The 23,948-nt window shown below is 55.5% G+C and overlaps 7 protein-coding genes across 7 annotated transcripts; 3 read left to right on the plus strand and 4 right to left on the minus strand.

Moving 5' to 3' along the window:
- Positions 1-1,814: 1,814 nt before the first annotated feature.
- J7T55_015045 (uncharacterized protein) lies at positions 1,815-3,462 on the plus strand (the record flags this gene model as incomplete). The annotated part of the gene is made up of 3 exons (XM_053133300.1): positions 1,815-2,088; positions 2,162-2,323; positions 2,417-3,462. 3 exons carry the CDS (start codon positions 1,815-1,817, stop codon positions 3,460-3,462), a joined length of 1,482 nt encoding a protein of 493 aa, XP_052988774.1.
- A 2,063-nt stretch (positions 3,463-5,525) lies between these two features.
- Positions 5,526-7,688, minus strand: J7T55_015046 (uncharacterized protein; the record flags this gene model as incomplete). Its single annotated transcript, XM_053133302.1, has 2 exons — positions 5,526-7,336; positions 7,475-7,688. The coding sequence occupies 2 exons, from the start codon at positions 7,686-7,688 to the stop codon at positions 5,526-5,528; spliced, it is 2,025 nt and encodes a 674-aa protein (XP_052988775.1).
- Positions 7,689-8,901: 1,213 nt separating this feature from the next.
- Positions 8,902-10,866, minus strand: J7T55_015047 (serine palmitoyltransferase 2; the record flags this gene model as incomplete). Its single annotated transcript, XM_053133303.1, has 1 exon — positions 8,902-10,866. The coding sequence occupies one exon, from the start codon at positions 10,864-10,866 to the stop codon at positions 8,902-8,904; it is 1,965 nt and encodes a 654-aa protein (XP_052988776.1).
- A 3,681-nt stretch (positions 10,867-14,547) lies between these two features.
- J7T55_015048 (uncharacterized protein) lies at positions 14,548-16,190 on the minus strand (the record flags this gene model as incomplete). The annotated part of the gene is made up of 2 exons (XM_053133304.1): positions 14,548-15,760; positions 15,874-16,190. The coding sequence occupies 2 exons, from the start codon at positions 16,188-16,190 to the stop codon at positions 14,548-14,550; spliced, it is 1,530 nt and encodes a 509-aa protein (XP_052988777.1).
- A 1,632-nt stretch (positions 16,191-17,822) lies between these two features.
- On the minus strand, positions 17,823-19,068 carry J7T55_015049 (uncharacterized protein; the record flags this gene model as incomplete). The annotated part of the gene is made up of 3 exons (XM_053133305.1): positions 17,823-18,169; positions 18,232-18,886; positions 18,973-19,068. The coding sequence occupies 3 exons, from the start codon at positions 19,066-19,068 to the stop codon at positions 17,823-17,825; spliced, it is 1,098 nt and encodes a 365-aa protein (XP_052988778.1).
- A 1,825-nt stretch (positions 19,069-20,893) lies between these two features.
- J7T55_015050 (uncharacterized protein) lies at positions 20,894-21,470 on the plus strand (the record flags this gene model as incomplete). Its single annotated transcript, XM_053133306.1, has 2 exons — positions 20,894-21,205; positions 21,273-21,470. 2 exons carry the CDS (start codon positions 20,894-20,896, stop codon positions 21,468-21,470), a joined length of 510 nt encoding a protein of 169 aa, XP_052988779.1.
- A 463-nt stretch (positions 21,471-21,933) lies between these two features.
- On the plus strand, positions 21,934-23,313 carry J7T55_015051 (uncharacterized protein; the record flags this gene model as incomplete). Its single annotated transcript, XM_053133307.1, has 3 exons — positions 21,934-21,984; positions 22,071-22,610; positions 22,681-23,313. The coding sequence occupies 3 exons, from the start codon at positions 21,934-21,936 to the stop codon at positions 23,311-23,313; spliced, it is 1,224 nt and encodes a 407-aa protein (XP_052988780.1).
- Positions 23,314-23,948: the final 635 nt, after the last annotated feature.

The raw sequence follows: 23,948 nt of genomic DNA on the forward strand, positions 1-23,948 counted from the left end.
GGATGTCTCGCCCGTGGGCCTGGGGGATGAAGCGAGTGGCCATGGCTGACCTGCTTTGTGAATGATGTGAAACTGGAGATAGGCTTCAACACTGCGCAAAGTCGAGTCGGCGACGGCGACGACGACGAGAACAGAAGAAGGAGAGGTTGGAGGTCCTGGCAGCCGTTGATAGGAGGGGCTGCAGGGCCTGTCATCCAATCACGAGACTAGCCGCCGCCAGCGTCAAGGCTGTGTGAAGAAGGAGAGGCCGGATTGATTGATTTCTTGGATGATGATGGATGAATGATGGCCAGGGGCGCCGTTGCATGGGCGTTGGCATTAATGTCGTGGGTGGTATTGGCATGAGAGAGGTCGTCTAGGTAGGCTAGGCATTGGCATTGGGGGTGATTGAATGGCTGAGTGGGCAGTGACTCCCAAAGCAGTCAAGGTCGCAAGTTGATGAGGCCATCACCTACCTTGCCTCAGATCCAGGTCCCTTGCCCACCAATCCACTACCTACGTGCCTACCTACCCACGCTGCCATACTAGGTAGACTACGACTACTAGGGTACATACACTGTTAGACTGACTGCAGTATTAGACCTATCTAGGTACCTGTCGCTTGTCGATGCAACGGCTCGCACTCGCAGATACAGTAAAGACAGAGACACAGAGACAGAGACAGACAGAAAGACTGTTCTGGCCGCTCGACTGGCCCGACGATCCAAATCTTTGCCCGCATGCAAGCAATCCATCCAGGCCTTCCCACCCAGCCAATGCTGTCAATACCTACTGTCACAGTAAATACTGTAATAAGACTCTGAGATCACTTTTCCAATAGCAGCGCCCGGCCATTGAGTCTCCGCCGTCACAGTCGGGCCAATCCACTCCCACGATTCACGCCGTCTCCACCAGCATATTGTGCCAGCCTTTCCCCGACGGGCACTGACCTGGCTGTTCCTTGATTGCTGCAATACTATTACTATTGCTGAACCGAACTGGTCCATCCTGTACCGTGCAGCACCCACCGCACTGTGCTGCTCCGTATCTGTCGCCCTCATCCTCAATCATCCTCCTCCTCCTTCCGCTGCCGCCGCTGCTGCTGCTGCTGCTGCTACCACTGCTACCACTGCTCGACCCAAGCAACAAGGGCCCGCTTCAGAAATCGACGAGACAAGAACCCAACCTGCCTCCTGAAGCAACGAAACACCCTCGCCCAAGCCGAACCCAATCCAATTCAACAAAGTCCGTTTAGGGAACACTGTCATCCATCCACATTTTCGTCCACTTCTGCACGGCCACCAGCAGAAAGGAACACCCAGGCCCGCACCAACCAGCTAGCAAGCACCGTGTGCCAGATCGCAAGGCTCCCTCCTTGTAACCGCTGTGGGCTGTGGACTGTGGGTTGTGGATTGTGGGCTGTGGATCTTTGCTGGCTGCTGGCTGCTGGCTGCTGGCTGCTGGCTGCTGCACCTCGATGGTGACGAGCTAAGCCTCCTCAACCTAAACTCATGGAACAGCTCCCGAGCCCAAACCCACTACCGCCCTCCACCTGACGAAATACATACATTCCTACCCGCTGCCCATACCTCCCACACGATAGTCTGCCATACGTGTGTGTGCCCAATCCTAATCTGCCCCTCGACCATCCGTGTCGCGCCTCGCCTCGCCTCGCCCTGCCTCGCCTCCCCTCCATCCTCAGCGGCCGGCCCCCATCATCGAACCTCCACCTTACTGTCTCAAGATCGACCCGACCTTGGCAGACCGATACCACAGACTAATCCGCCCTGCCTGCCCTGCCCAAAGCTCAGCCCAGGCCAGACTCAGCCCCGACCATGAGCTTCAACACCGGCACGGCCTACGCCGAGTCTGATGCCGACGATGAATACGAGCGAGACCTCCACGAGAGCTCCCCAATAGACGCAACCGACGCTTCCATCTCGCCCACCGACTCTGACCCTCCTTCCAACGAACACACCCCTACCACATACGGCTACCGTTCGAGCGCCGATCGCCTGCCTGAGACCATCATATCCGAATGGTCTGTTGACGAGGTCGCCGATTTCATCGCAACAATCGGCCTCCAACAATACTCGGATCGTTTCATCGGTGCGTGTGAAAATACTGTCTTTCGCTGCTTTCCTGTCTGCCGCTGGAGTTCTGACATGCGCCACTCGAACAGAAAATGAAATCGTCGGAGAAGCTCTGGTCGCCCTGCTACACGATGACCTCAAGTCCATGGGCATCACTAGTGTCGGCCACAGACTGACCGTCCTCAAGAGCGTCTACGACGTCAAGAAGGCACAGGACGTGCCAATAGAAAACGACCATTATGTACCATTATGTATGTGATGGCCCCTCATCCTCGCCCCTGATGCTTTCCGTCCCTTCTCGCTCGAGTTCTAAAGACCATGCTGACTGACACCCTCTTCTCCAGCTGCCGACGCCGAGGCCCAATATGCTACCGCGACGCTGAAAGACATCAAACATCTGGTGGAACAGCTTAGGCTAAGGGACGAGCGCATGAACTTGTTTGAGCAGGATTTCAGGAAACTAGCTGATGACTTCCGGCGATTACGGGAGGACATGCTGCCAGCCTTGCGCCTGGCGAAGGACGCCCAACAACCCTTACCAAACGTGAGCAATGGGCAACAAACAGCATCATACAGCTACGACACTACAGTTTCACCTCCAGCCCCAACGCCGTCCACTATTGGCAGTCAGTCTGCCAGCCTCAAGCGGCAATACTCGACCAAGCGGATCGTCCTCGGTACGACACCAAAAACTACATCACCATCACATCTACAGACCAGCCACGACCGAGGCATCGTGGAACAGACATTAGACCCGTCGAGCGCCGCAGAGAGGGCTGTCCTGTCATCATCGCATCTAGCTGCTATGAATGGATCAGGGGGTCCAACCGCAACCTCACCTTCATACCCATCACCAAACATGCCCTCACCCACATCGCCACCGAGCATCGGCGGGACAACCCTAGGTTCCCGATCCTACCGCGCCGACCAACCGACCCCTTCCAGCCGATCTACCTTCAGGGAAAACGAGCACGGCTACGACCCGCGCGACAAACCAAATGCCGCGCCGAGACGAGGCCAGACCCCGGCACCCGACACGCCAAGCTCGAGCAACGCATCCGTCGAGATATTCAAGTCGTTCAGGGTGAGCCTGGACGACCCCTGCTACAAGGTCCTACCGGCGGCGCTAAAGAAATACCAAATCAACGCCCCGTGGGACCAGTACGCCCTCTATATAGTATACGGGGACCAGGAGCGGTGCCTGGGGCTGGAAGAGAAACCGCTGATCCTATTCAAGCAGCTGGACAAGGAGGGTAAGAAGCCCATGTTCATGCTGAGGAAGACGAACAACGCCCAGGCCGACGCGGCAGGGGAGGCGCCCGGGAGCGCGGGGCTGGGATCAGCAGCTTCTACCAGAGGTGGCTACGATCCGCCTGGTGGCATCATATGAGCGGGTTGTCATGGTATCTGATGAACAGGGACATGTTTATCAGTGAGACGGTCCCGGCTGGACGGGTAACGGTCTCCGTTCCGGCCGCCTCTTGTCGACCGTTGTATATTCGTTCGGGATGGTATCCACCCCATGTAGGAACCGGAGCATGGACGACAGGGGACGAGAAGGCAAGGGTGCGGAGGATCTTTTGGCATGGGAAGGTTTGGGGATGGCACAACGGAAGGGCGGACGGGCGGACGGACGAAATTCTGGACATGGTCTTTGGGGGTGGTGTTGTGGAACAGGGGACTTGGATGTATGGATGGCTGAATGAACGGACGGCTTGTGGCTTTGATATGGCTGGGAAACTCAATTGTCTTCGATATTGCGGAAGAGGCCCTTCTCCCCCTCTCCCCGCTGGCAAGGATCTCTTCTGGGTCTTTTTTACTCTCGATTCTCTGGGACAAAATTAAACACACATCCATTTCCCCCCACGGCTCGCCATTCGCCATCTCTTTGTCATTCCGCACTCGTCGAGAGGTTGACCTTACTCGTAGCTGGAGGACTTCATGGGGGAACCTCTGGGCGGGACATCGTATGATTGTGCTGGAGCTGCAAGGACGCTCAACCCCGTACCGGCCGGGATGGGGTTGCAGAGAGCGTACGGATGAAACATGCGTTATCGGCGCCTCCCCTTCTCCCTCTCCCCATTCTCTCTTTGTTATGAGGGACAGAAAAAAAATCGGGAACATGACCGGGACGGAATACAAGCAAGTGCGCATGTGCCGAAACATAATCAGTGAGGGAATGGGCCGACCAGTGGCACGGCCTCCCCGTTGGGACTTTGCGCGTGTTGGGGATGGTTTGTCTGGCTCACCGTCTCGGATGGTCCGTCCTGCTCTTGCTGTTTCTTTGGTAGCACCTGATTTTTATGCTGTCGCCGTTTTCCTCCTCTCTCTCTGCCTGCCAGTGAATAGATGCGTTTCTCCTTTGCTGTTGATCTTATTGACCCAGCATGAGGTACAAACATATCCTATGATATGTCGCGCAATATGTGGATATACCCCGGCTCATCTGGTCAAACTGTCGAAACTCAGTTCGGGGCACGCAATGTGTGGACGATGTTGGTAGGTGATGAACAGAAAACCACACTGTTGAAAGAAAGACGGGCCATCCTGAGGCTGGTCTGTCCCGACTATCTTCACACAAACACAACACCACACGTTGTTGTACGACACACACAAATGAGGCAGCTAAGCAGAAGGGGAAAAGACGGGCACGAGGGTTGAAGAAAATCTGAAGGTCCAAAGGGATAATATCCTCCCCAAAGGAGTAGGTTATCCCACCGATTATGTTCCCTATCTCAATGGAAGAGTAGAGCCAAACAAGGCAACGAGTACCAGGATCTTAGAGCTCCTAGCATCAAATTCTCACCGCCAGTGAGTGTCATCATCATCATTAATCTATGGACCATGTCCGTCAGAGAAAACCGATTCCTGTCCTGGAACCACCAGCTCGTGTGAGCCTTCATCCTTGGTCTAATCAACCACAAGAGCTTGCCCTCCTCCATCAACCCAATGGCCCCTGATTTTCCAGTGACTTTTGCTCGGCGAAGCCAGCACGCAATTTTGTCCGGGTGGAAAGGAAGCCATGATATGTACATCTCGAACGACGATTGCTGGCCAGGCGTGAATGCCATGCTCGTAGTAGACTTTATTCCGCCCTTCCATCAAAAGAAAGGGACTACCCTTCTCAGCCGATTGCCCCTCGAGCCAGATGAGCAGTAAGCTCGAAGTAAAATTATCATCATTACCCGCCAATTTTCGCCTCTTCATATTAGAAGTCAAAACCAGCCAAGCCCTCGGTGGTTACTAGGAGCAGGGCGGATGCAAGGAAGACATGAGACCGAGAATAATTCCAGAATCCAAAGATAAAGCTGTTGGTTAAGGTGCCTTGCCAACAGAATGGGAGGCGTGGTGCCAGGTGAACCAGATACTGTCCAAGAAGCAAGAGGCGATAGGTCGTGGTTTCACAGCCACTGACGATAAGAGGTCGAGCAACACCACACAGGCGAGCACCCTTTACCGGACGTACTTGCGCCCACCTCTCGACGCCTTGGCGGTGTCCTTCTCCTGCGCCATCTTGACGACCTGCTTGAAGTCCTCAAACAGGCGCTTGACGATGCCGCGCTCGTCCCAGTCCTCGACGATGCCGTCGGCGAGCTTGCGCCGCTTCTTGGGCTTCATGCCGTCCTGCTCGGCCAGCTTCTCGGGCGCCAGCCAGCCCTCCCTCTGCAGGGAGTTGTTGACCCAGTCCCGCAGGGCCGGCTTCCAGTGCAGCAGGTTGTGGGCCGTCTCGGCATTGCTGTTGCACGTCGTGCCGACGAAGAACTCCTTGTCCTCGGGCGGGAGGCTGTTGCCATTCGCGTCGATGTCCGGCTGCTCCTCCGAGTCTTCCTCGTCGTCCGAGTCGGTGGTCGTGTCATTCTCCAATTCGTCCAACGTGTAGCTGTCGTATGGCTTTCCCTTAAAACTGATAGCCCACGTCGCTGGGTGATTCGACCTTCCGCAGGCCTGGCACTTCTCAAATTCGGTGCCGAGATGACCCGCTCCAAGCTCGGTCTGCTCGATGTACGGGCGAGCCCGCAGGACCCGGTAGAAATCAGGCCTCCAGACAGACGAGATGAACTTTGACTGCGCCAGGCCGATAACCTCATCGTTGAGTCGCGTCCAGGCCGTCTTGTAGACCTCATCATCCCTCTCGAAGGCAGGGTTGATCCTGCGGTGGACGAGCCACTCCACAGCATCTTTGAAGTGAGCCTTGAGGGGCTTGCGGGCGGCCCGCGTGAACTCCAGAGGAATCTGGTAAAGTGCCTCCTCCGGAACTCCGATCGTATCGTCATCCTCGTCAATGAAGCCCTCCAGATTTCCATCGCTGTCGGCGGTACCCTCCTCGTCCTCTGCGTTGCGTCTGCTCGAGGCCTGACCCTTCTGCTTCTTCTTCGCTTTCTTTGACTTCTTAGCAGGTGCTGCAGCTTCCGCGGGTTCATCCGACTCATCGTCAAAGACTTCAAGAACCTGGTGGTCTGAGTCTGTATCATACAGAGCACCCTGGTCCTCATCAACCTCCTCATCGGATGTGTCAAGGTCTGACATGGTGAGGTTTTTCTCTCCAGCTCTTCGGCGGCGCAAGAGCTCCATCTTCTTCTCCTTCTCAGAACGGTGGCCCCTGCGCGCTCTCGATCTCATCTTGCGAGTCGAGGACTGTGGGGAAGCAGACTTCTTGTTTTGCGGAGTGACCTGGCGGTCCGATTGACTCGACTGCGAATCTGAGCCATCACTGCTGGCCACAGGACTCACTTTACGAGCGTTGCGGGTAAGCTTCCGTCTCTTGGTAGGGCTCTGCACGTCTTCCTCATCATCGTCCTCGTCGTCGTCGTCGTCTTTGTCTTCGTCTTCATCCACAACAGCCCGGCCCTTTTTACGCGCGCTGGACCGCGGTGTCACCAGGGGTACGTCGGAGTCGTCACTAACGGCCGCCTGATTTGGAAGGGATTGAGACGAGCGCATGTTGGGCTCATCATCGTCGCTATCTTCTAAAGTAATAACAGGCTCATCGCCTCTCTGACTCGGCCGGCTTAGATCTCTCCGGGTGATCTCGGGTCTCAGGGGACCTTCGCCATCTGTGTCATCCACTTCGCCATCCTCTTCGGCAGGGGTGTCCGAGTCGCTGTCTACTATGCGACGGGATGCTTTATTCGACTTGGACATGAAAGACGACATGGGCGGAGAAGGCGGCTGCCTCTGTCGCATTCTCACATCGTTCCCAAGGGAGACAGGCTGATTGTCATTTCCCCCTCCGATAGCTTTTGGCTGTTTGGCTATGCTCTGACCTAGAAGTTTGTGTTAACCGTTTGCGGGATTGCAAGTATTGTTGTGCAAAAGCCCGAATGGTGCGAAGTGACCAGAAGCGCCAGGGATGGATACTACATAAACAGGGATGAATAATAAGGTGGATGGGGTACACATACCAAGCGATGCATCCAATGTCTGCTGCTTCGGTTTCTTGGATCGCGCCATCCTGAGGGGGCGTACTGAACGACTGCTTGGACTTCCGTCCTTGGGTGACTGGAATCTGACCCTTGCAGGCGAAAGCCCTTGGCCGAGGGCTGGTGAGCTAGATTCAGAGACAGGCTCGAAGGTGAGCCTCTGCTGCTGCTGTCGGCGACGCTTAGATGAGCTCATCTCGAGGACAGCTCGTTGCTTCTGGGAGTGAGGTTATTGTTGGTGATCATGAGGCAGAACCGATACAGTTGAGTATGTTGTATCTGTGAGAATGTTGCGATGAGGTAGTGAGGATCCTCGCTTCTGTTAACAAGCGCGCTAACGTGATGATCTTAATGGATAGCGAAGGTGGCGATCGACTCTCTAGCCAACGATGGACCAGAGAGCTTGGTATTGAGCAGGTCACCTGGTGCAGGAGAAGGGAATCTGGTCTTTAAAATTGTTTGGTTGGTGTTGACCGGCCACCCCGTTGTATCAATGAAGCCTCTAGATGGGAGACGCGTTGAGGGGCAATTTAGGTCACCAAGCGCGTAATAAGGAAGCGCACGGGCCACATTCAAGTACTTGCTTCACTTCAAAGTACAGAGATGGCCAGATGACATGAAGGACAGGTGAACGGTTCCAATCTATGGCTTTGATCTGCTTACAGCTCGTACAAATCCCTGTATCTTGTATTTCAGTCATATGTAGAGCCTCTTAAAGGATATACTTCTATTCGATAACCTCTCCCTCACAAACTTCCTCCTCACAGCCTTCCACTTGAAAGCCTCCTTCCGCTGTTACTTGGCAGAGACAGCACTCTGACTACGTGACCTCATTCCCATGAAAAAAGCCATCAAGCTGTGTTTACATACGCGAGTACACTATATCATAGCCCTGACTAACAGTACAATTCAAGTCACACAGCATGAAACATGGTTAGAGTGGGACAAGATGATCAAGTTGAACGGAATGGGGTATTAGAATGTCGTATTTGACGACTATCTATAATCTCTCTGTCTCCCAGAGATTTCAATCATCCAGGCTCTAGCGATGGCCGTCCGAAGAATGCAAAAATAATCATGGTGGATGCCAGGACCAGACCCTCAGCCATCGTCGTCGACAGCATCAAAGCAAGAAAGACAGCCCAGCCTCTCATTCCCCAAAAACCATCCCCACGTAAATGCGCATCTCGCAAGGTTCGACTTCTGAACCGCGGTAGAAGTGAAGAAAAGTTTTCTCATATACGTTACATCAAAATAAGAACGCCGTCATAATGTTGTTTGAGGAGTCCCTTTGCTCGCCCCTCTTGTTTCTTTTTCGTTTTTTCCCCTCCTTTACACAACACAGGTGGTATCGTCTAAGCAATAATAGACATTAAGTAGTGCCTGCAGATAATGTTCCTGAACAACACCTATCGCAGAGGCAGCTGGGTATCACGAGCGCCACACTCAATCACATCCTCCAACCTCCAGCGCGGTGGCTTGATAACTTCCTGTCCGTTGGCCTTGCGCCACTCCTTCTCGTTCTCGGCTGACACACCCGTGGGCAGTGGCTCGTCGGTTCCTCCAGCGATACCTGAGGAGAACTTGATCTGAAGGATGTCACCGACCTCGTCGCAGGCAGCCAGCACGCGGTCCAGGTCATCCTTGTTGTGTGCAGACGAGACGCAGAACCTGGCTCGTGAGCTGATCAGCGGCGTGCCAGGGTAGCCGACGACGACTACTGAGATCTTGCGCTTGAGCATCTCGTGGCTGAATGCTGACATCTTGGCCGGGTTGTAGAGCATGATAGGGATAATGGGAGAGTCGTCATGGCCGTAGACGATGAAACCGAGACGCTTAAGTCCAAGTCGGAGGTACCGCGAGTTGAAGGTGATTCGTTGCAAACGCTCATCTCCTTGCCCAGGGGCCAAGACACCGTCGATGATCTTGAGGGAGGCCAGAATTTGCATCAAAACAGCAGGGGCCGGAGACTCTCCGTACAGAGTCGCGGCATTGACGCTCCTCAGCTTGTCGATGATGGGCTTCTCCGCAGCAATGTAGCCACCATTAGCACCGAAGGACTTGGTCAGAGTACCCATAAGAATATCGATCTCGTTGGGGTCGATCTTGTAATAATCACAGACGCCACGTCCCCTGGGGCCGAGAGCACCAATGCTGTGAGCCTCATCGACGTAGAGGTAAAAACCGTACTTTCTCTTGAGGGCAATGACGCCTGGGAGATCAACCATGTTACCCTCCATGGAATACAGACCCTCAACAGCAACCAGGATCTTCTTCCACGGGCGGTGCGTGCGGGGTTGACCTTGGGAAATGGCTTCCCGGAGCTTCTTTTCGAGATCGACCATGTCGTTGTGCTTGAAGGACTTGATGATAGCGCCAGACAGACGGGCGCCCACTCGGATGGAGGCATGGTTGAGCTCATCAGACAAGATCAAGCTGCCCTTGGAGACGAGAGCTGGGAAAGAGCCAGCGTTGGTGACGTAACCCATAGAGAAGACCATGGCAGCAGGCTTTCCGACGAACTGAGCAATCTCTCTCTCAACCTCGAGACACAAGTCAGACGTCCCGGCGTCGGCCCTAGAGCTACAGGCAGCCATGCCGTACTTGCGGACGCACTCTTCTGCGGCATCTGCACAAGGCCCCTCGGACTGGGCGAAACCAAGGTAGTTGTAAGAGCTCATGTTCAGGGTTTGGGTGTAGGTGCCGGGGAACGTGTAGCTCTGGTTGTAGTCGGTTGACGTACGGTCGACCAGTGTCACGTAGCGACCAGGAACGCCAATGGTTGGACGGGAAAAGCAATCGTCGATTCTCCTCTTCAGCCTACGGATGTAGAAACTGTCGAAGTCATCGGTGAGAGGAGCGTAGCCATTGGAGGCCCGGATGCTGCTGTAGCGCTTCTGGTCGCCGAAGTGCTTGCCGAAGAAGTCGCGTGCATGACCGAAGAAGATCAAGAGCAGATAGCTGATGTACGTGGTGAGGACATAGTAATAAGGAGGCTCGTCCTCGATGGGGGGATCCAGAGTGCCGCCGTGGTGTCTGCTGACATATCTATGGCTTGAATGCAGGAGAGGACCAAACTGTGCTTCTGCGCGTCTCTTGATTCTGTCCTCGGCGTCTGAGGGGGGCTGGAATAGGGTAGTCGAGGGCTCATCGTCGTTGGCCTCGCCAGCGGTCGCGGTGGATAGAGAGATGGTCGGCAGCGATAATGAGGGAGCGGTGATCTGATTTGAGGTGGCAACCTGCTGCACGGCCAGCAGAGACTGCTGAGCAGAAAGCTGCTCTTTGTTCTTGGGGGACGCGGAAAAGAGCTGAGTCAGACGGTTGGTGCGAGACTGGGACAGCCTACGGTCACCAAGCTTCTCGTGAGGCGTCATGTTGGACAGGGCTGAAAAAGGGTTCGAAAGCTTGCTAGGCATCTCTGATCGGTCCTTGACAGGCCAGGAGATGACGGCAGGTGGATGCGAAGCTCTCCCAACGCGGTGGCGGTGTTCAATTGAGCGGGTGGCTTCGATTGTTGAGGAGCTGGTAGGGAGGAAAAGTCAATAAGATAAGAGCTGACGGATGAATTGACGGGTGCGAGGCGGTTTTGTAAGATTGTCTGGGACAGATTGGGCAGAAGATTGGCGTGGCAAGGGCCCAGACAGGGGAGGAGACTCGCGTGAGATGGTCGAGGGCTGGATTGTGCAGTGCAGGAGAAGGAGGATGAGAAGCAAACCCGACGACACTGCCGGGAGAGCTTTTGATGGGGAAGAAATTGAAGGTGTGGGAAGGTGCAGGCTGCAGGGTGCAAGGTGCACGTCGCAGTTTTGCAGGCACAGGCCCAGGCACTGGCACTGGCTCAGGCTGGCTGCACTGGCACTGAACACGGTCACAGTCGGCTGGACCGGAATAGTCCAGTCAGTCCTGTCAGTGCCAGGGGCGAGGAGCGCGAAGGAGCCGGGGAGGCGCAGAAGAAGCGCGCACCGCCAATTCCTGCCCTGGGCACCGCGATAAGACGTGCGAGTGTTGGGGATTGGGTGGCGAGGCGAGAACTAGCGCCCGAACCGTGCCGTACAGTACATACGGTCAGACAGTGTGTGCCGTTGGCTGAGGTACTCACTTTGAGAAATGATGTTGATGAGACTGTGGTGTGCCTGCACAACAAACTGGTGTACTATAACAACAACAACAACAACAACAACAAGTCTGTAGCTGTTGTGCGTTCTCTTGTCTTGTTGTTTTGTTTTGTGAAGGCGAGGGCGAGGGCGAGGGCGAGGGCGAGAACCAGATAGATTGCCTGTTGTCGAGCAGGATGTCCAATTAATAAGAATCGACTGACAGGTCGCAGGTCGCGGCTCTTCGGTACGTGCGTTGCTCTCCCAAGGCAGGGGAGTTCATGCACCTTGGGGCTGGCAATCGGCAGGGAGCAAGCTCTGGGGGCAGAACGGGCGCAACGGGATCGGCGATCCCTTTTTCCCTTTCTTCAGAGAGCCGAAAGGGGGGCCGAGGGGCGCGAGGGAAGCAAGCTGGCAAGCAGGCAAGCGAGCAAGCTGGGGCCGTTGGATGAGCTGTTGTTGACGTCGAGACGCCTGCCGTTTGGGAGATCAGACACTGACGGTCGGGCAAAAACCAGAGTGAGCAGCAGGAATGACTCTGGCACTTCGATAAGAAGGGTGGGAGAGATCAAGTTGGGACGATGCAGTTTTCTCGAGCGAGATTGGGACTTTCATATCAATTTTGAGATGACGGGCTCGGCCTCAGCCAGACCGCGCGAGGCCAGGCGAGAATTCCCCAAGACCCAAGCACCAAGGGCCCTTCCTTTTCCCTTGTCCATGTTAACGGGTCCCCTGGCACTAACAGCCAACAAGCCCAATCCTCACCCAGCTCAACCTCCAACGGTAGCCCATCCGGACGACCCGACAGAGCAAGCTGTCGATGTGCCATTATCACGAGGACCATCTCGATCGGCATTTGGTTACAGGTTACAGACTCACGATCAAAACTAGATACTACATTCAACGTCAAACGTCACCAGCAAGACAATGCACCCGGGCATAACAAACACTTGCCTAGCCTGCAGCCCTGCATAGAATTCTCCGCGCCGGCGAAGGTGCAGGAAAGGGTCAACCCTCCAGGCACAGGAGCTGTCTCATGCCAGCCCAGCCCCAACGACATCATCGTCGCCAGCCTCGCCTCGCCCGGCCGGCATGCCCCTCCTTCCATCATGCCTTCCAGAACAAAGAACATGCGGAGGGGGGCATTACTGTACAACCACTGCCGAGCCAGCGTGTGTGTCCTCGCGACAATGGTCCCTTGCGCTGCCATCTACCCACGCCGAAGCAACGCAGTCCGGTGACATGGGACGGGCGCGGACAATTCACTCGTCCCGGGATCTGTTATTCGGGTCGTCCCTGCTTATAAGTTTATGGTGGATGGTTCGTCAAAGCTTTCTTGGCCCTTGGCGGCCCTGGAGATTGGAAATCCTCAATGCGCGCTTACATGACCGCTTGACTGCAGCTCATTCATTACTGCTTACACAGCAGCAGTGCTTACTTTTTTGGTTCGCTGTGGCACTCAAAATCTGCTGCAGATGTCGCCTTTGATAACCCAATTTCAAATTACTCTAGGTTCCGTTCATTCCGCCCTGCCGCCAATCATTGGAGCTCTGGAGGCCTTGCGCTAGCTTGGCAGGGTTCTGCACTCAAATCTCAGAAAGTCCGTGAGAGGGAGACGCTTGGTGGGTTGATCTGTCGGCTACTCACGTTTGGCGATCGTACCTGTGTCTGATTGTCAAACCCCCCCCCCCCCATGTGGCTCCGACTTCAGGCGAGCAGGGACATTCGCAGCATCCGGGCTGGCAACCCGCTGTCGTGGCACAGGCCAGACAGCGGCAAGCCTGCAAGGTTGTTTTGTTGACTTGGGTGGTCGGTGTCCCTATCACAGACTCTATCGCGATCAACACTTGCTCCCAATCGTCGATCTGATTTTGTCTCCGATCCCCGAATCGACGAAACACAGGCTGTTAGCTGGCAGACAGACCCACAGCCTGGGCGAGGCGAGAGAGGAAAGCCCGCAACCGAGTCAATCCTCAGCCTTGGAAAATCTCCAACGCATAACATCAGCCTACCCAGCAATGCTACTACAACCGCCAGGCGGTGTCGCTTGGGACAAGTCAGCAAACGAAAATGTGCATATATGCACCTGCAGAGCGTAGTAGTCAGGCATCAAATTCCACCAGCCGGCACTCAAGTCAGTCGGTCAGCCCTGGAACTACCTTGTCTAACTAGGTATCAGGGGTTGAGCGAAGCGAAGAATCGCGCCAGAAGACAAAAAAAAATATTCAAAAAAAGAAGAGGCGCGCTATCAGAGCGGAATGACGCCACACGCGAGGCTGCCGACCGCAAGTCCTGCCGCACCAGTATGGCGGGATGATGCCTTCAGCCCGCCCGCGACAACTCAATGCCTTTGACCAGGAGCACAATAGCCGCGTCGCAGTCCGGTGCCGAACGCGGTGAGCATTGGCAAATCATTGGTGGCCCCTGGGCCGACTACTGTTATTCATGCCCGGCCGGAGACGGTCTTACTATGTACGCCCCAAGAGTCAAGTCCCCTGCCGCCCAGTCTGCCTGTGTTGCTGCATCCAAGGCCCGACGAGGTCATACGCACTAGACTGCACACAAAATTGGCAGCGGCAGCGTGAAACATGGCGCCCGCGCGCGAGATCTTCAGTTTCCAGTCCATCGGTACTGGATCTAAAGACTCGGCCATGATACTTCGATGAATAAATTGCCCGGACGCAGGGATAACCCGCGCGAGGTATGAGTAGCCCCTACAAATAAACCAATATCAAATGCGAGCAGAATGCTATCACCACCCATCCCCCCTTAATGTCGTGCACACACTGAACTCCAGATAGGGGGTAAAAAAAAGAGAGAGAAAGTCATCGTGCCATCCCAGTCATGCTTGAACAACTCATAAACCTTAAATCCGCCTGTTCCTGCGTCACCCGTCCTCGTCACCGTCACCGTCGACGTTCGCCCCATAAACAAATAAACAGATGCTTTGTGCCCTGCTCTTTACTGCAATGACGTAACGATCTTCTCCAGGGCCTCGACCAGGATGTCGGCGTGCTTCTCCTCAAACGTCAGCATCGGCCTGAGCCGCACGGCGCTGGCTCCAGACCCGCCGATGTTGATGCCCAAGCCCTTGGCCACCTTGAGGAACTCGTCGCGCTTGGGGTTGTCGAAGGCGAGGAAGGTGCCCTGACCCTTGCCGCGCAGGTTGTCGAACTGGCCCGGGTACTTGACGGCCAGCTGCGCCAGCTTGCCGTACAGGTAGTCGCCGACGCGGGCCGTCTGCTCTACCAGGCCGTGCTTCTCGACCTCCTCGATGATGGCCCGGAACAGGATCGCCCGCACCGGGTCGCCCATCCACGTGTTGAACTGCCGGTACGGCTTGTTGGGCCGCAGCTCCGGGTTGCCGAAGTAGTAGCCCGCCGTCTGCGCCTTCTTGGAGAAGGTCACCATGTCCGGCGGCGTCGCCAGGTTCCAGTGCTCGTGTGCCCAGAACTTGCCCGTCGCGCCCACGCCCGTCTGCACCTCGTCCACGATCAGGAGCACGTCGTGCTTCTTGGTGATGTCGCGCAGGCCCTGGAAGAACTCGGGCGACGCGTGGTTGTCACCGCCCTCCGACTGGATGGGCTCCACGATGACGGCGCATGGGGGCAGGTGCCAGTTCTTGAGGAGGTGCTCGACCTCGGCCAGCGAGTCTTGCTCGGCCTTGCGGTTCTCCTCGACGTGCTCCTCCAGGGGGTACTTGAGGAGGGGGAAGGTGGCCTGGGGCCAGTCGAAGGCAGGGATGTCGACCTTGTGGATGGGCTTGGAGCGAGTGGTGGACAGGGAGCCGAACAGACGGCCGTGGAAGGCGGTCTTGAAGGACAGGATGGACAGCTCGGAAGCACCTGGGGACTGGTTGTTCATGGACGAGTTGAGCTCCTCCTCGGTGAACTCGATGTGGGCACCACCACGCTGCTGTTGCCGCTTCCACATGAAGGCCGCCTTGTACGCCGTCTCGTTGGCATCGGAACCAGCCATGGCCGTGAACACCTGGTCCAGGCCCTTGGGAGCCACCTTGAGGATGCCGGTCCGCAGAATCTCGGCCCAGTCGTTTGGAGGGAAGTTGCCCAGGGCGGGCCTGTTAACCAGAGAGCTGACAACGGCCTCGCTCTTCATGGTCTCAATCAGATGAGGGTTGTTGTACCCCACAGGGATAGATGCAATCTGAGCGTAGCTACACACCGAGGTAACACCGCGTTAGCCCACGCCCTGTCCTGACACATCGGTGAGGCACCGTGTAAGGTGTCACGGAAGAGGGGGGGAGGAGGGAGAGGGGCGGCAACTTACACATCAAGTAGGACGTTCCCATCCGGGTCGGCAATATAGTTGCCGATGCTGGCCTTATAGTCGGTGAGCATATTCAAGCTCCTCGTGTCAAAGACCTTGTTCAGCTCGGCGGTCTGCTCCTTGGCCTTGGGGCCAGGGATGGCGGTCTTGACCGAGGGAGCGCTGGGCTCGACACCATCGAAGCGGCCCATGTTGCTGGCGGAGGCTGAGAATGACCTGCTGGAGAGCGCAGAAGAGGACACGGGCGCAAAACGAGAGGAGATGAGTCGGGCAGAGCTGGACGCAGTGCGCCGTGACAGCGTCCGGAGAGCGGACATGGCGGGCTGTTTTATACTTTGGTGTTTTGAGAGTCGCAAGTCGAAGGTGGAAGGGGGGGGGGGCAAGCGGTATTTCGCCGAAAATTAAACTAGAGAACCAAGTATGACGGGAACTAGGTAAGAAAAACTTGATCAATTGGATCCGTACAGTACACCACGAAGTCGCAAGTACAAGTGAAACCACGCAGCAGGAAGGGTGGGAAGTGGGCGCGAGGGGGGAGTATTTACGTCTCGCCCTTTGGCGCGGCGGTTCATGAAAGTGGAAAGCTACCACGAGCTGGGGTCCCGCCTTTCGCACAGGCCTATCGCGGGGTGGGCTACTACCGGCTTATCAGTGGAGTGGCGACCTGCAGCTCAATTGACTTCTCCGGGGACCAGCTTCAGTTTGATGGTCCTCCACGACATGCACTCGGTCCGCCACAACAAAGAGATCTGGCTCTCATTCATGGGCTTTTTGCAGTCTTGATACTCTTGAGGTAGCTACGATATTTTTCGCTTTCCTCTCATTAATTCTACAGAAACTTCTGAAAATTCGCAAATATCATCATGTCGCCAGCATCTCCAACGGTCACTGACGAGGGGGCGGAGGCCAAGCTTCGCCGGGTCCCTGTCGAGACCTTTCCGCTTCAGGCATGTCCAGCCGGCGGCGATCCGGCTGCTCTGCCTCGTGCGCTTTGGACCGGTCCGGCCTCGTCTCTCTGTCATGATTATTATTATTACTATTGTGGCAGTCCTGCTTTGTCAATCCCATCTGCCTCCAACCTAGGCTGGGGGAGAGGGGGGGGGGATGCACGCCCGGCCCGTCTCGAATCGTGAACCCCGATGCCGACGTCGGTAGGCGGCTAGATCTCCTCAGCCCAGCCCACAGTACCACCCCCAAGATCTTGTTACACTCATTTGTGGCCCAAAGAGGAATGTCCATGCGACGGAGCATATTTTCGTGCAATCAATTGTGCAGGTGATGATCTCTGTACACCGCGAGGAAGGTTACACATGCCTGATGTAGTAAGATATTATCAGATCTCGTGGGTTTGGGGTCCAAAGTCTCGAGTACTCCCGAGTACTTGGGCTACGGATTTCTCCTCCATGATCTTGGATGCTCTCACGGCATGACTACTTCTCTTGCCATCAGTCCACTCGTTTCAGCAAAATACCTTGGGATTGATGATGGCAGTCGCCGGTAGCACCCCTTGGCCGCAAAGTATTGAATCCGTTCGATCCCTGAATAAGGATGCCTGTGGACATTGTCGTCCGTCTCCCTGAACGCCGATGCCTACACGAAGTCTATGGAAGCAAACCACGATGCCTCACTGATGGATACGGCTGTCAATTGCCCCACCGTCACAAACAAATAAGCGTCATGCCAGAGGAAACAGCATCCCGCCATTATCGAAGCATACATAGGGCCACGCATACATGTCTCGAGTTGCTCCCAAAACCCCTTGCGCCCTTTACTTGAAATGAAGAAAGCTCGCCCTGTAATGCCCAGCCCTTCAACGTCAAAAAATCAGATGAACGCGAATCCTTTGGTTGAATAGAAGGTGGTGACGGAGATCACCACGAGGGTATACCTAATAATCGCAGAAGAAGCAGAGAGGAATGCGTTCATCACGGCCAATCGATAACATCATCCTATGGCTTCGGGTCGTTGCTCTGATCCGTGCCATCCGCGTTCTGGTTGCCATCGGGAGACAACCCCGCTCCTTGGGCGACCCGCTTCCACATCTCAAGCTCCTGGTAGAGACGGTCGCACTCGTTCTTGAGCTTGTCGTTCGAGGAGCTGAGCTCGGCGATAGCTTGCTCCGTGAGCAGCTTCTCCAGAGTCCATTTCTCCACCGCTTGCTGCTCGTCCTCCTTGAGCTTGGTGATGTAACGCACAGCGTTCTGCAATATGGAGCCCTTGTTCTTCTCACAGCCAGGTACTATCTTTGCAAGTTCGTTGATGCCCTCATTGATCGTCTCACGGCGGCGTCGCTCCACTGGAAGGTGTAAGTACAGACATTCATTACGCTAGCAGATACGGGGTTGCGGGAGTGCTGACCCTCTTTATGGTTGTCCTTTCGCATCTTGTGCCACTCCTCGGAACCAACAGCCGGTTTTGGATTCGGTGTTGTCGAGTATCGAGCCCCTGGTATGTCGTCCATCTGGCGCATACCAGGATCTGGCGGCTGGTGGGCGGCGGCAACGTTGGCTAGTGCCTGATGATCCATGGGCAGGCCATCTGCTTGGGATACGTCATGCGTATACGGGCCCAACTCCATGTTATGTTGGTCCTCATGGTCTCCGGTGACCTGGGCGGCAAAGTTCTCTTCTGATGGTTGAGGGGCATGGATAGTAGGATAGACCAGGGCGGCGGCAGCAGTGCTAGATGCGTTGGCCGGGTCAGCGGCGTCAGTGTGGTCACTACCAGCCGCGGCCTGCTGGAGAGCATTAAAGTCGGAGACGTTAACGCCAGCAGCAGCAGCTTGTGCAGTGTCCATCGCGCTGTTGACGTATGCATCCGTGGGATCAGGACTGCCCATGTTGTTTCGCTTGGAACGGCGAAGGTCTGGTGAGGTCTCCCCGGGGCGCTTTCGTTTTTGAGGCGGGGAGCTGGTGAGGGCTGAAAGATCGGGCTCCGGGTTTGAAACGTGCGCCATCACCAGCGCAGCGAGTTCTGAAGACATTGTGTACCGGGGCTCCTCAAGGCCGAGTGCCTGATCGGTTCAGTCAGAATGTGAAAGAGATTTGCATTTGGCACGTCATGACGCTGGGGCACGGCTGCGCTATCTGAAGTTCACACGTTGAGGAGTTGTCTTTCAGGCGAGCTATGCCCAGACGCGTTTTCCGACGAGCAGAGCAGATGCAACAAGGCCACTTGAACCTTGTTGAGCTTCATCTTGGAGGCTCTCATTGACTTCGCGTCGGGCTCACTTGAGCTTCTGGGGCACGCCAACTTGGGCCGTGTCTCAGTCGGAGTGCAGTGCACATAGGAGGATGACCCAAGTTTGTAGGGAATGAGGCCAGGTCACCCTGAGCTGAGCGACGGAAATGACAGCAAGATGGGATGCCGAAGATGGCATATGAAATGCTGATGCGGTCTGGGGATCCACCTTGGGACACGATGCTGGAGGTCTGATTTGACGGCATGGGGGAGAAATCGAGACCGCCTACTTACACGATCTATCTCTTGTCATGTGGCAAGTCAGGTGCTGATTGCGTTTGATAGGGAGGCAGCGCGGGATCTGGGCGGCAGTGGGCGACAAAACCTCGTCGGAATAACTATTACGGGGAGTTGATGGGGATTTGATGGGATCAAGGGCTGTGTCTGCTTCTCAAGAGTCAGATTCGACAAAGTCCGAACATAAAAAGATGGATGCTGATGAATGCATACCTGTATTGTCGGGCGCCTCGTCGCCTTAGAGGGGGGTGGATGCTCGTGACCAGTTCCAGATTCACGTGAGCTGGAGGATTGTCTGGAGGGAACCTGGCGGCCTTTTGAAGGTGGAGGGGGGGGTGGAAGAGACCGGCGCCGTCAAAGGCCTCAGGCCAAGGCAAGCAAGCAAGCAAAGCAGCAGGGAGCAAGCTCTGGGGGGGACTGGGGGTGACTTGGGGTGACTGCTGTCGAGTCTGGCCTCTGCTCCTCGCTCTTCGGACGGGCGCCAGGTCCCCACAAGTCACACCCCGCCTGGCCACTCACAGGCGGTTGTGCTCGCCTGAATCATCCACTCCCGACCTCAGCTCTAGCGTTGCAGCGTCGACGCACCCCACCCTGCCTGCCTCCCACCCGCCATACCACCCTACTGTGCTGCAACCCCACCAACAGCCGCCGACATTTCCTAAAGCCCCGTCCCGTCGCAGTCGCAGGTGTCTTGTGAAGGTTGCAAGCTCTCGGGTGACATGTCCAGGATGCACAGGATGCACGCTGGTGTCGAGGCTTGCAAATGTCAACGGGACCGGTGAGATACTGGCTGCATGGTGCTTAATTCATATGACAAGACAAGACACAACACGACACAGCACTCGCATCACAGACAGTAGTCTATCTAGTCCGCTGGCTCTCGGCTGCTGGCTGTTGGCTGTTGGCTGTTGGCTGTTGGGCCCTAGGGTGGGCTGGCTGGCTGGCTGACTGACGTTCTGATATTGGAGAGCACATACATATGCCGCTGTCCATCCAGCTGTACAGGTTTGGCGACAGTCGAACCAGGGTGGTTGGTCCGGTCCGAAGTCCACACCAGATGTCTAACAGCCCTGACTGGAAGAGACTGAGAGAGAGAGAGAGAGCTGTGACGAGGCTGCTGTCTCAGCTGAATACTCTCTCTTCGACTCGCACTCCCTCCCTGATCACGTAGACTCGTACGAAACCCCGTGGATGACTAGCATACGATGAGATTGTCCGCCAAGCTGGGTCAAGTGATACACACTTGGCCAGGCTCAACTGAGATGGTGTGAAGGCTGCCCAGGTCGGAAAGGAGCATCCCTCCCCTCAACCAAGCTGGCTTCCTACTAGGCAGCTTCTGTCTGATGCTCATCTCAGGTGCATTCACCCATCCCCTAGGCCCTAGAGCCCGGACAGCGAGCTCGCTCCTCCTTCTCCTCCTCTTCCCCCTCCAAGCTCGACTGAAAGTAGCAGGATAACATGGCCTCTAATATATGATCCGTGTTAATTCCGGAGCTGTACCAACACCTTCTCCAATAGCATATCCTCATTAAAAGCATTCACGATGAAGTTCCATCTGGTAATAACATGTCTCTCGTTTGTGTTCGCAGCTGCTGGTACATCCTTCCAATCATCAGAGTCTACTCTGGAACCAAATTACACCTCCCCGCTAGGTGTGCAATACATCAACCCTTCGATAAGCTACGATGTCACGGGACCCTACAGTCTGCTTTCTATCGCAGGCCCAACCCTCTTTGTCGCCGGCGTTCGTGGAATACATCCTTCGAATAACACTCTCGCAGAGATTGGATATCCCAGAATACGTCTAGCGTATGAGAATATGGCTTATTTGGCGCGGTCGGCGGGGAGTGACCTGGTCAGGACACACGCCCCCCCCCCCCCAACCGAAGCAAAAGAATGGCCCCTGTTGACCTGTCTTCCAGACATCATGCGTCCGTCTGGTTGTCTATGTGTCGGATATGTATCGCTATCGCCCCTTGGTCAACCAAGTCCAAATTGAGCTATGGGCCGAGTTGAACACAACGGGCAAAGTGCTGTTTCCACCCAGAACGATTATTGAGGCACAGAGGCTGAACGACGACGATATTGTCGAGGTCGAAGGAACATTCTGGTTGGGCTGAGATGCTTCATCACCGTCTTGGGTAACTTGGACTCAACAAATGTATTTGGGTAGGACAGTCCACAGAGGCTAGCTGATCTGATACGTAATCTTAGCGAAGTAGTAGCTCGACCTCTTCTCGGCCGAAGATGCCGGACATGAAGTTGATATTGATTGCAGGTGCCCAAGTGGGTAAGACAAGACTCAGCTCGACAAGTCAGCATTTAGACGACGCAGGTAGATCCCATAGTCTGACCACTTCGTCAGCCTGCAGTAGAGCAGTAGAGCTGTGTGGAAATGCCACCCCGCACACCTGGGGTAGTAATAAGGAAGCTCTCCTTATCGGCTTATCGGCTTGACCACAACCTCGGAGCGTCATTGTCACGCAACGCCGTCTTCCAGAGCATCTTCCCCTACGAAACCGCCCGACCGCCCGACTTGAGTTGGAAATCTCATACATAGCTAGCACCTGATTTGAACTCAATATGGGAGACCACTCGGTCACCAAGATTGACCAAGCCAATCATCTCCTGCTGGTAAGTCCACGTCTCTGCAAACTGCGAGACGCCTCCACGGCCTCGACCATGGGAGAGACAGCTAATGACGGGCTTCCTCAAACCAGGACCAACCCCTCCTCCGCCTTCCACACGAGCTCCTCCACAAGAACTTTCGTTCCGCCCACTTCGTCATCGAGAAGCAGGGAACCTTTATCAAGAAGGAACTAAAAGACACAGCCAACGCCGCTCTGAAAGGCGGCGCCAGTCCAGATGAGGTCCTCCGAAGCCTCGACACCATGATCGCCCGCGTGCGCGGCGTCAAGCGGAAGTTGGAAAGCTGTGAACAGGAGGAGTCACGGCTGTACCGCCAGGTCGGCGCCAGGGTAAAACACCTGTCGGATCTCGGGTACATGCACGCCTTTGAGGACGTCAAGTATGAGCACTGGTCGCGGAAGAGGCTCGACAGGCTGCTGGTCGACTATCTCATGAGGCAAGGCTACAGCCAGAGCGCGAGGGCCCTTGCTAAGGACAAGGGCGTCGGGGATCTAGTGGATATCGACACATTCGAGCAAATGAACCGGATTAGACAGAGTCTGCTCAACAAAAATGTCAAGGACGCGCTGGACTGGTGTACAGAGAACAAGAAGGAATTGAGAAAGATGGATGTAGGTCAAACACATGTTCCTTTCACGGCGAAGACTCGTCACTGGCATTTGCTGACTCCTTGACGGACAGAGCAACCTCGAATTTCAGCTTCGCTTCCAGCAATACATAGAACTCGTCCGCACCCAAGACGAGGAGAAGCTCCTCGAGGCCATAGTCTTCGCCCGCAAGTTCCTCTACCCCTTCAAGGAGTCCTTCCCCAGCGAGTACGGCCAGGCAGGCATCCTGCTCGCCTTCCCGCCCGACGCCGCGGACGACGAGCACCGGCAGATGTACGACTCGTCGCGGTGGAACAAGCTGGCCGACATCTTCACCGAGACGCACAACGCCCTGCTGGGTCTCCCGTCCTTCCCGCTGCTGCACATAGCCCTGCAGTCGGGCCTCTCGGCGCTCAAGACGCCCGCCTGTCACAGCACGCACGCCAGCTCCTCGGCCACGCCGTCCCACCACACCAGCTTGACGAGCTCCGTCTGCCCCATCTGCTCAACCGAGCTCAACGAGCTCGCCCGCAACGTCCCCTACGCCCACCACACGCAAAGCCATGTCGAGCCCGACCTCATGCTGCTTCCCAACGGCCGTGTCTACGGCCAGGCCAAGCTGGACGAGTACGCGCGCAAGGCCGGTCTGCCGTCCGGCAAGGTCAAAGACTTGCGGACAGGGGATGTGTACACGACGGACAAGCTAAAGAAAGTATTCATCACTTGAGCCATTTGGGCTGTCGTGGTTGGTCAACGGTGGGCACGTGTACGCGTGTCGGGTGCACAGGAGAGTCTATCGTTATTCGCATATCTTTTTTTGTCCCCTGTTTCCTTACAGCATAGCGGTCATGGTCTTTATGGAGGAATCGGCGTTTCTGGCATCGAGAGGGAATCTCTAATACGGACATCCATGATGTGCAGGTGTATTGTAGCGATGTAGCGTTACAATATGATAGGTGACTTGACTAGTCGGCCATGTTTTGGTGTGAATCACAAGACATTGGCTAATTTAACTACTATATTCAAGCACCAAACATTGACGAAGAGGGAACTCGACCATATGTGCAAGAGTAGTAGGAATTCATGAGAATGCATATATTCCGCTGTGCTGTACCGGGTATCCACACCCATACCCTCTGGCAGAAAAAAAGGAAACGCAAGAGAAAAAGACGACAACCCTGCAGAAAATACACAAAGACAACATATGGATACACACAAGGTTTCAAGAAAGCCCTCCGTGCCCGCCCGTTTCCAGAGACCATCCCTGGCCAAGTTCCGAGAGAGAAGCTTCCCCGAATTTTTTTTGCAACTCTCTGGCCGCCCACCTGCCCCAACTCCGTTTAAACAGGCAAGCAAGCAAAC

This window comes from Diaporthe amygdali, assembly GCF_026229845.1.
Source record: "Diaporthe amygdali strain CAA958 chromosome Unknown NODE_36_length_484128_cov_64_979186, whole genome shotgun sequence".
Taxonomy (NCBI): domain Eukaryota; kingdom Fungi; phylum Ascomycota; class Sordariomycetes; order Diaporthales; family Diaporthaceae; genus Diaporthe; species Diaporthe amygdali.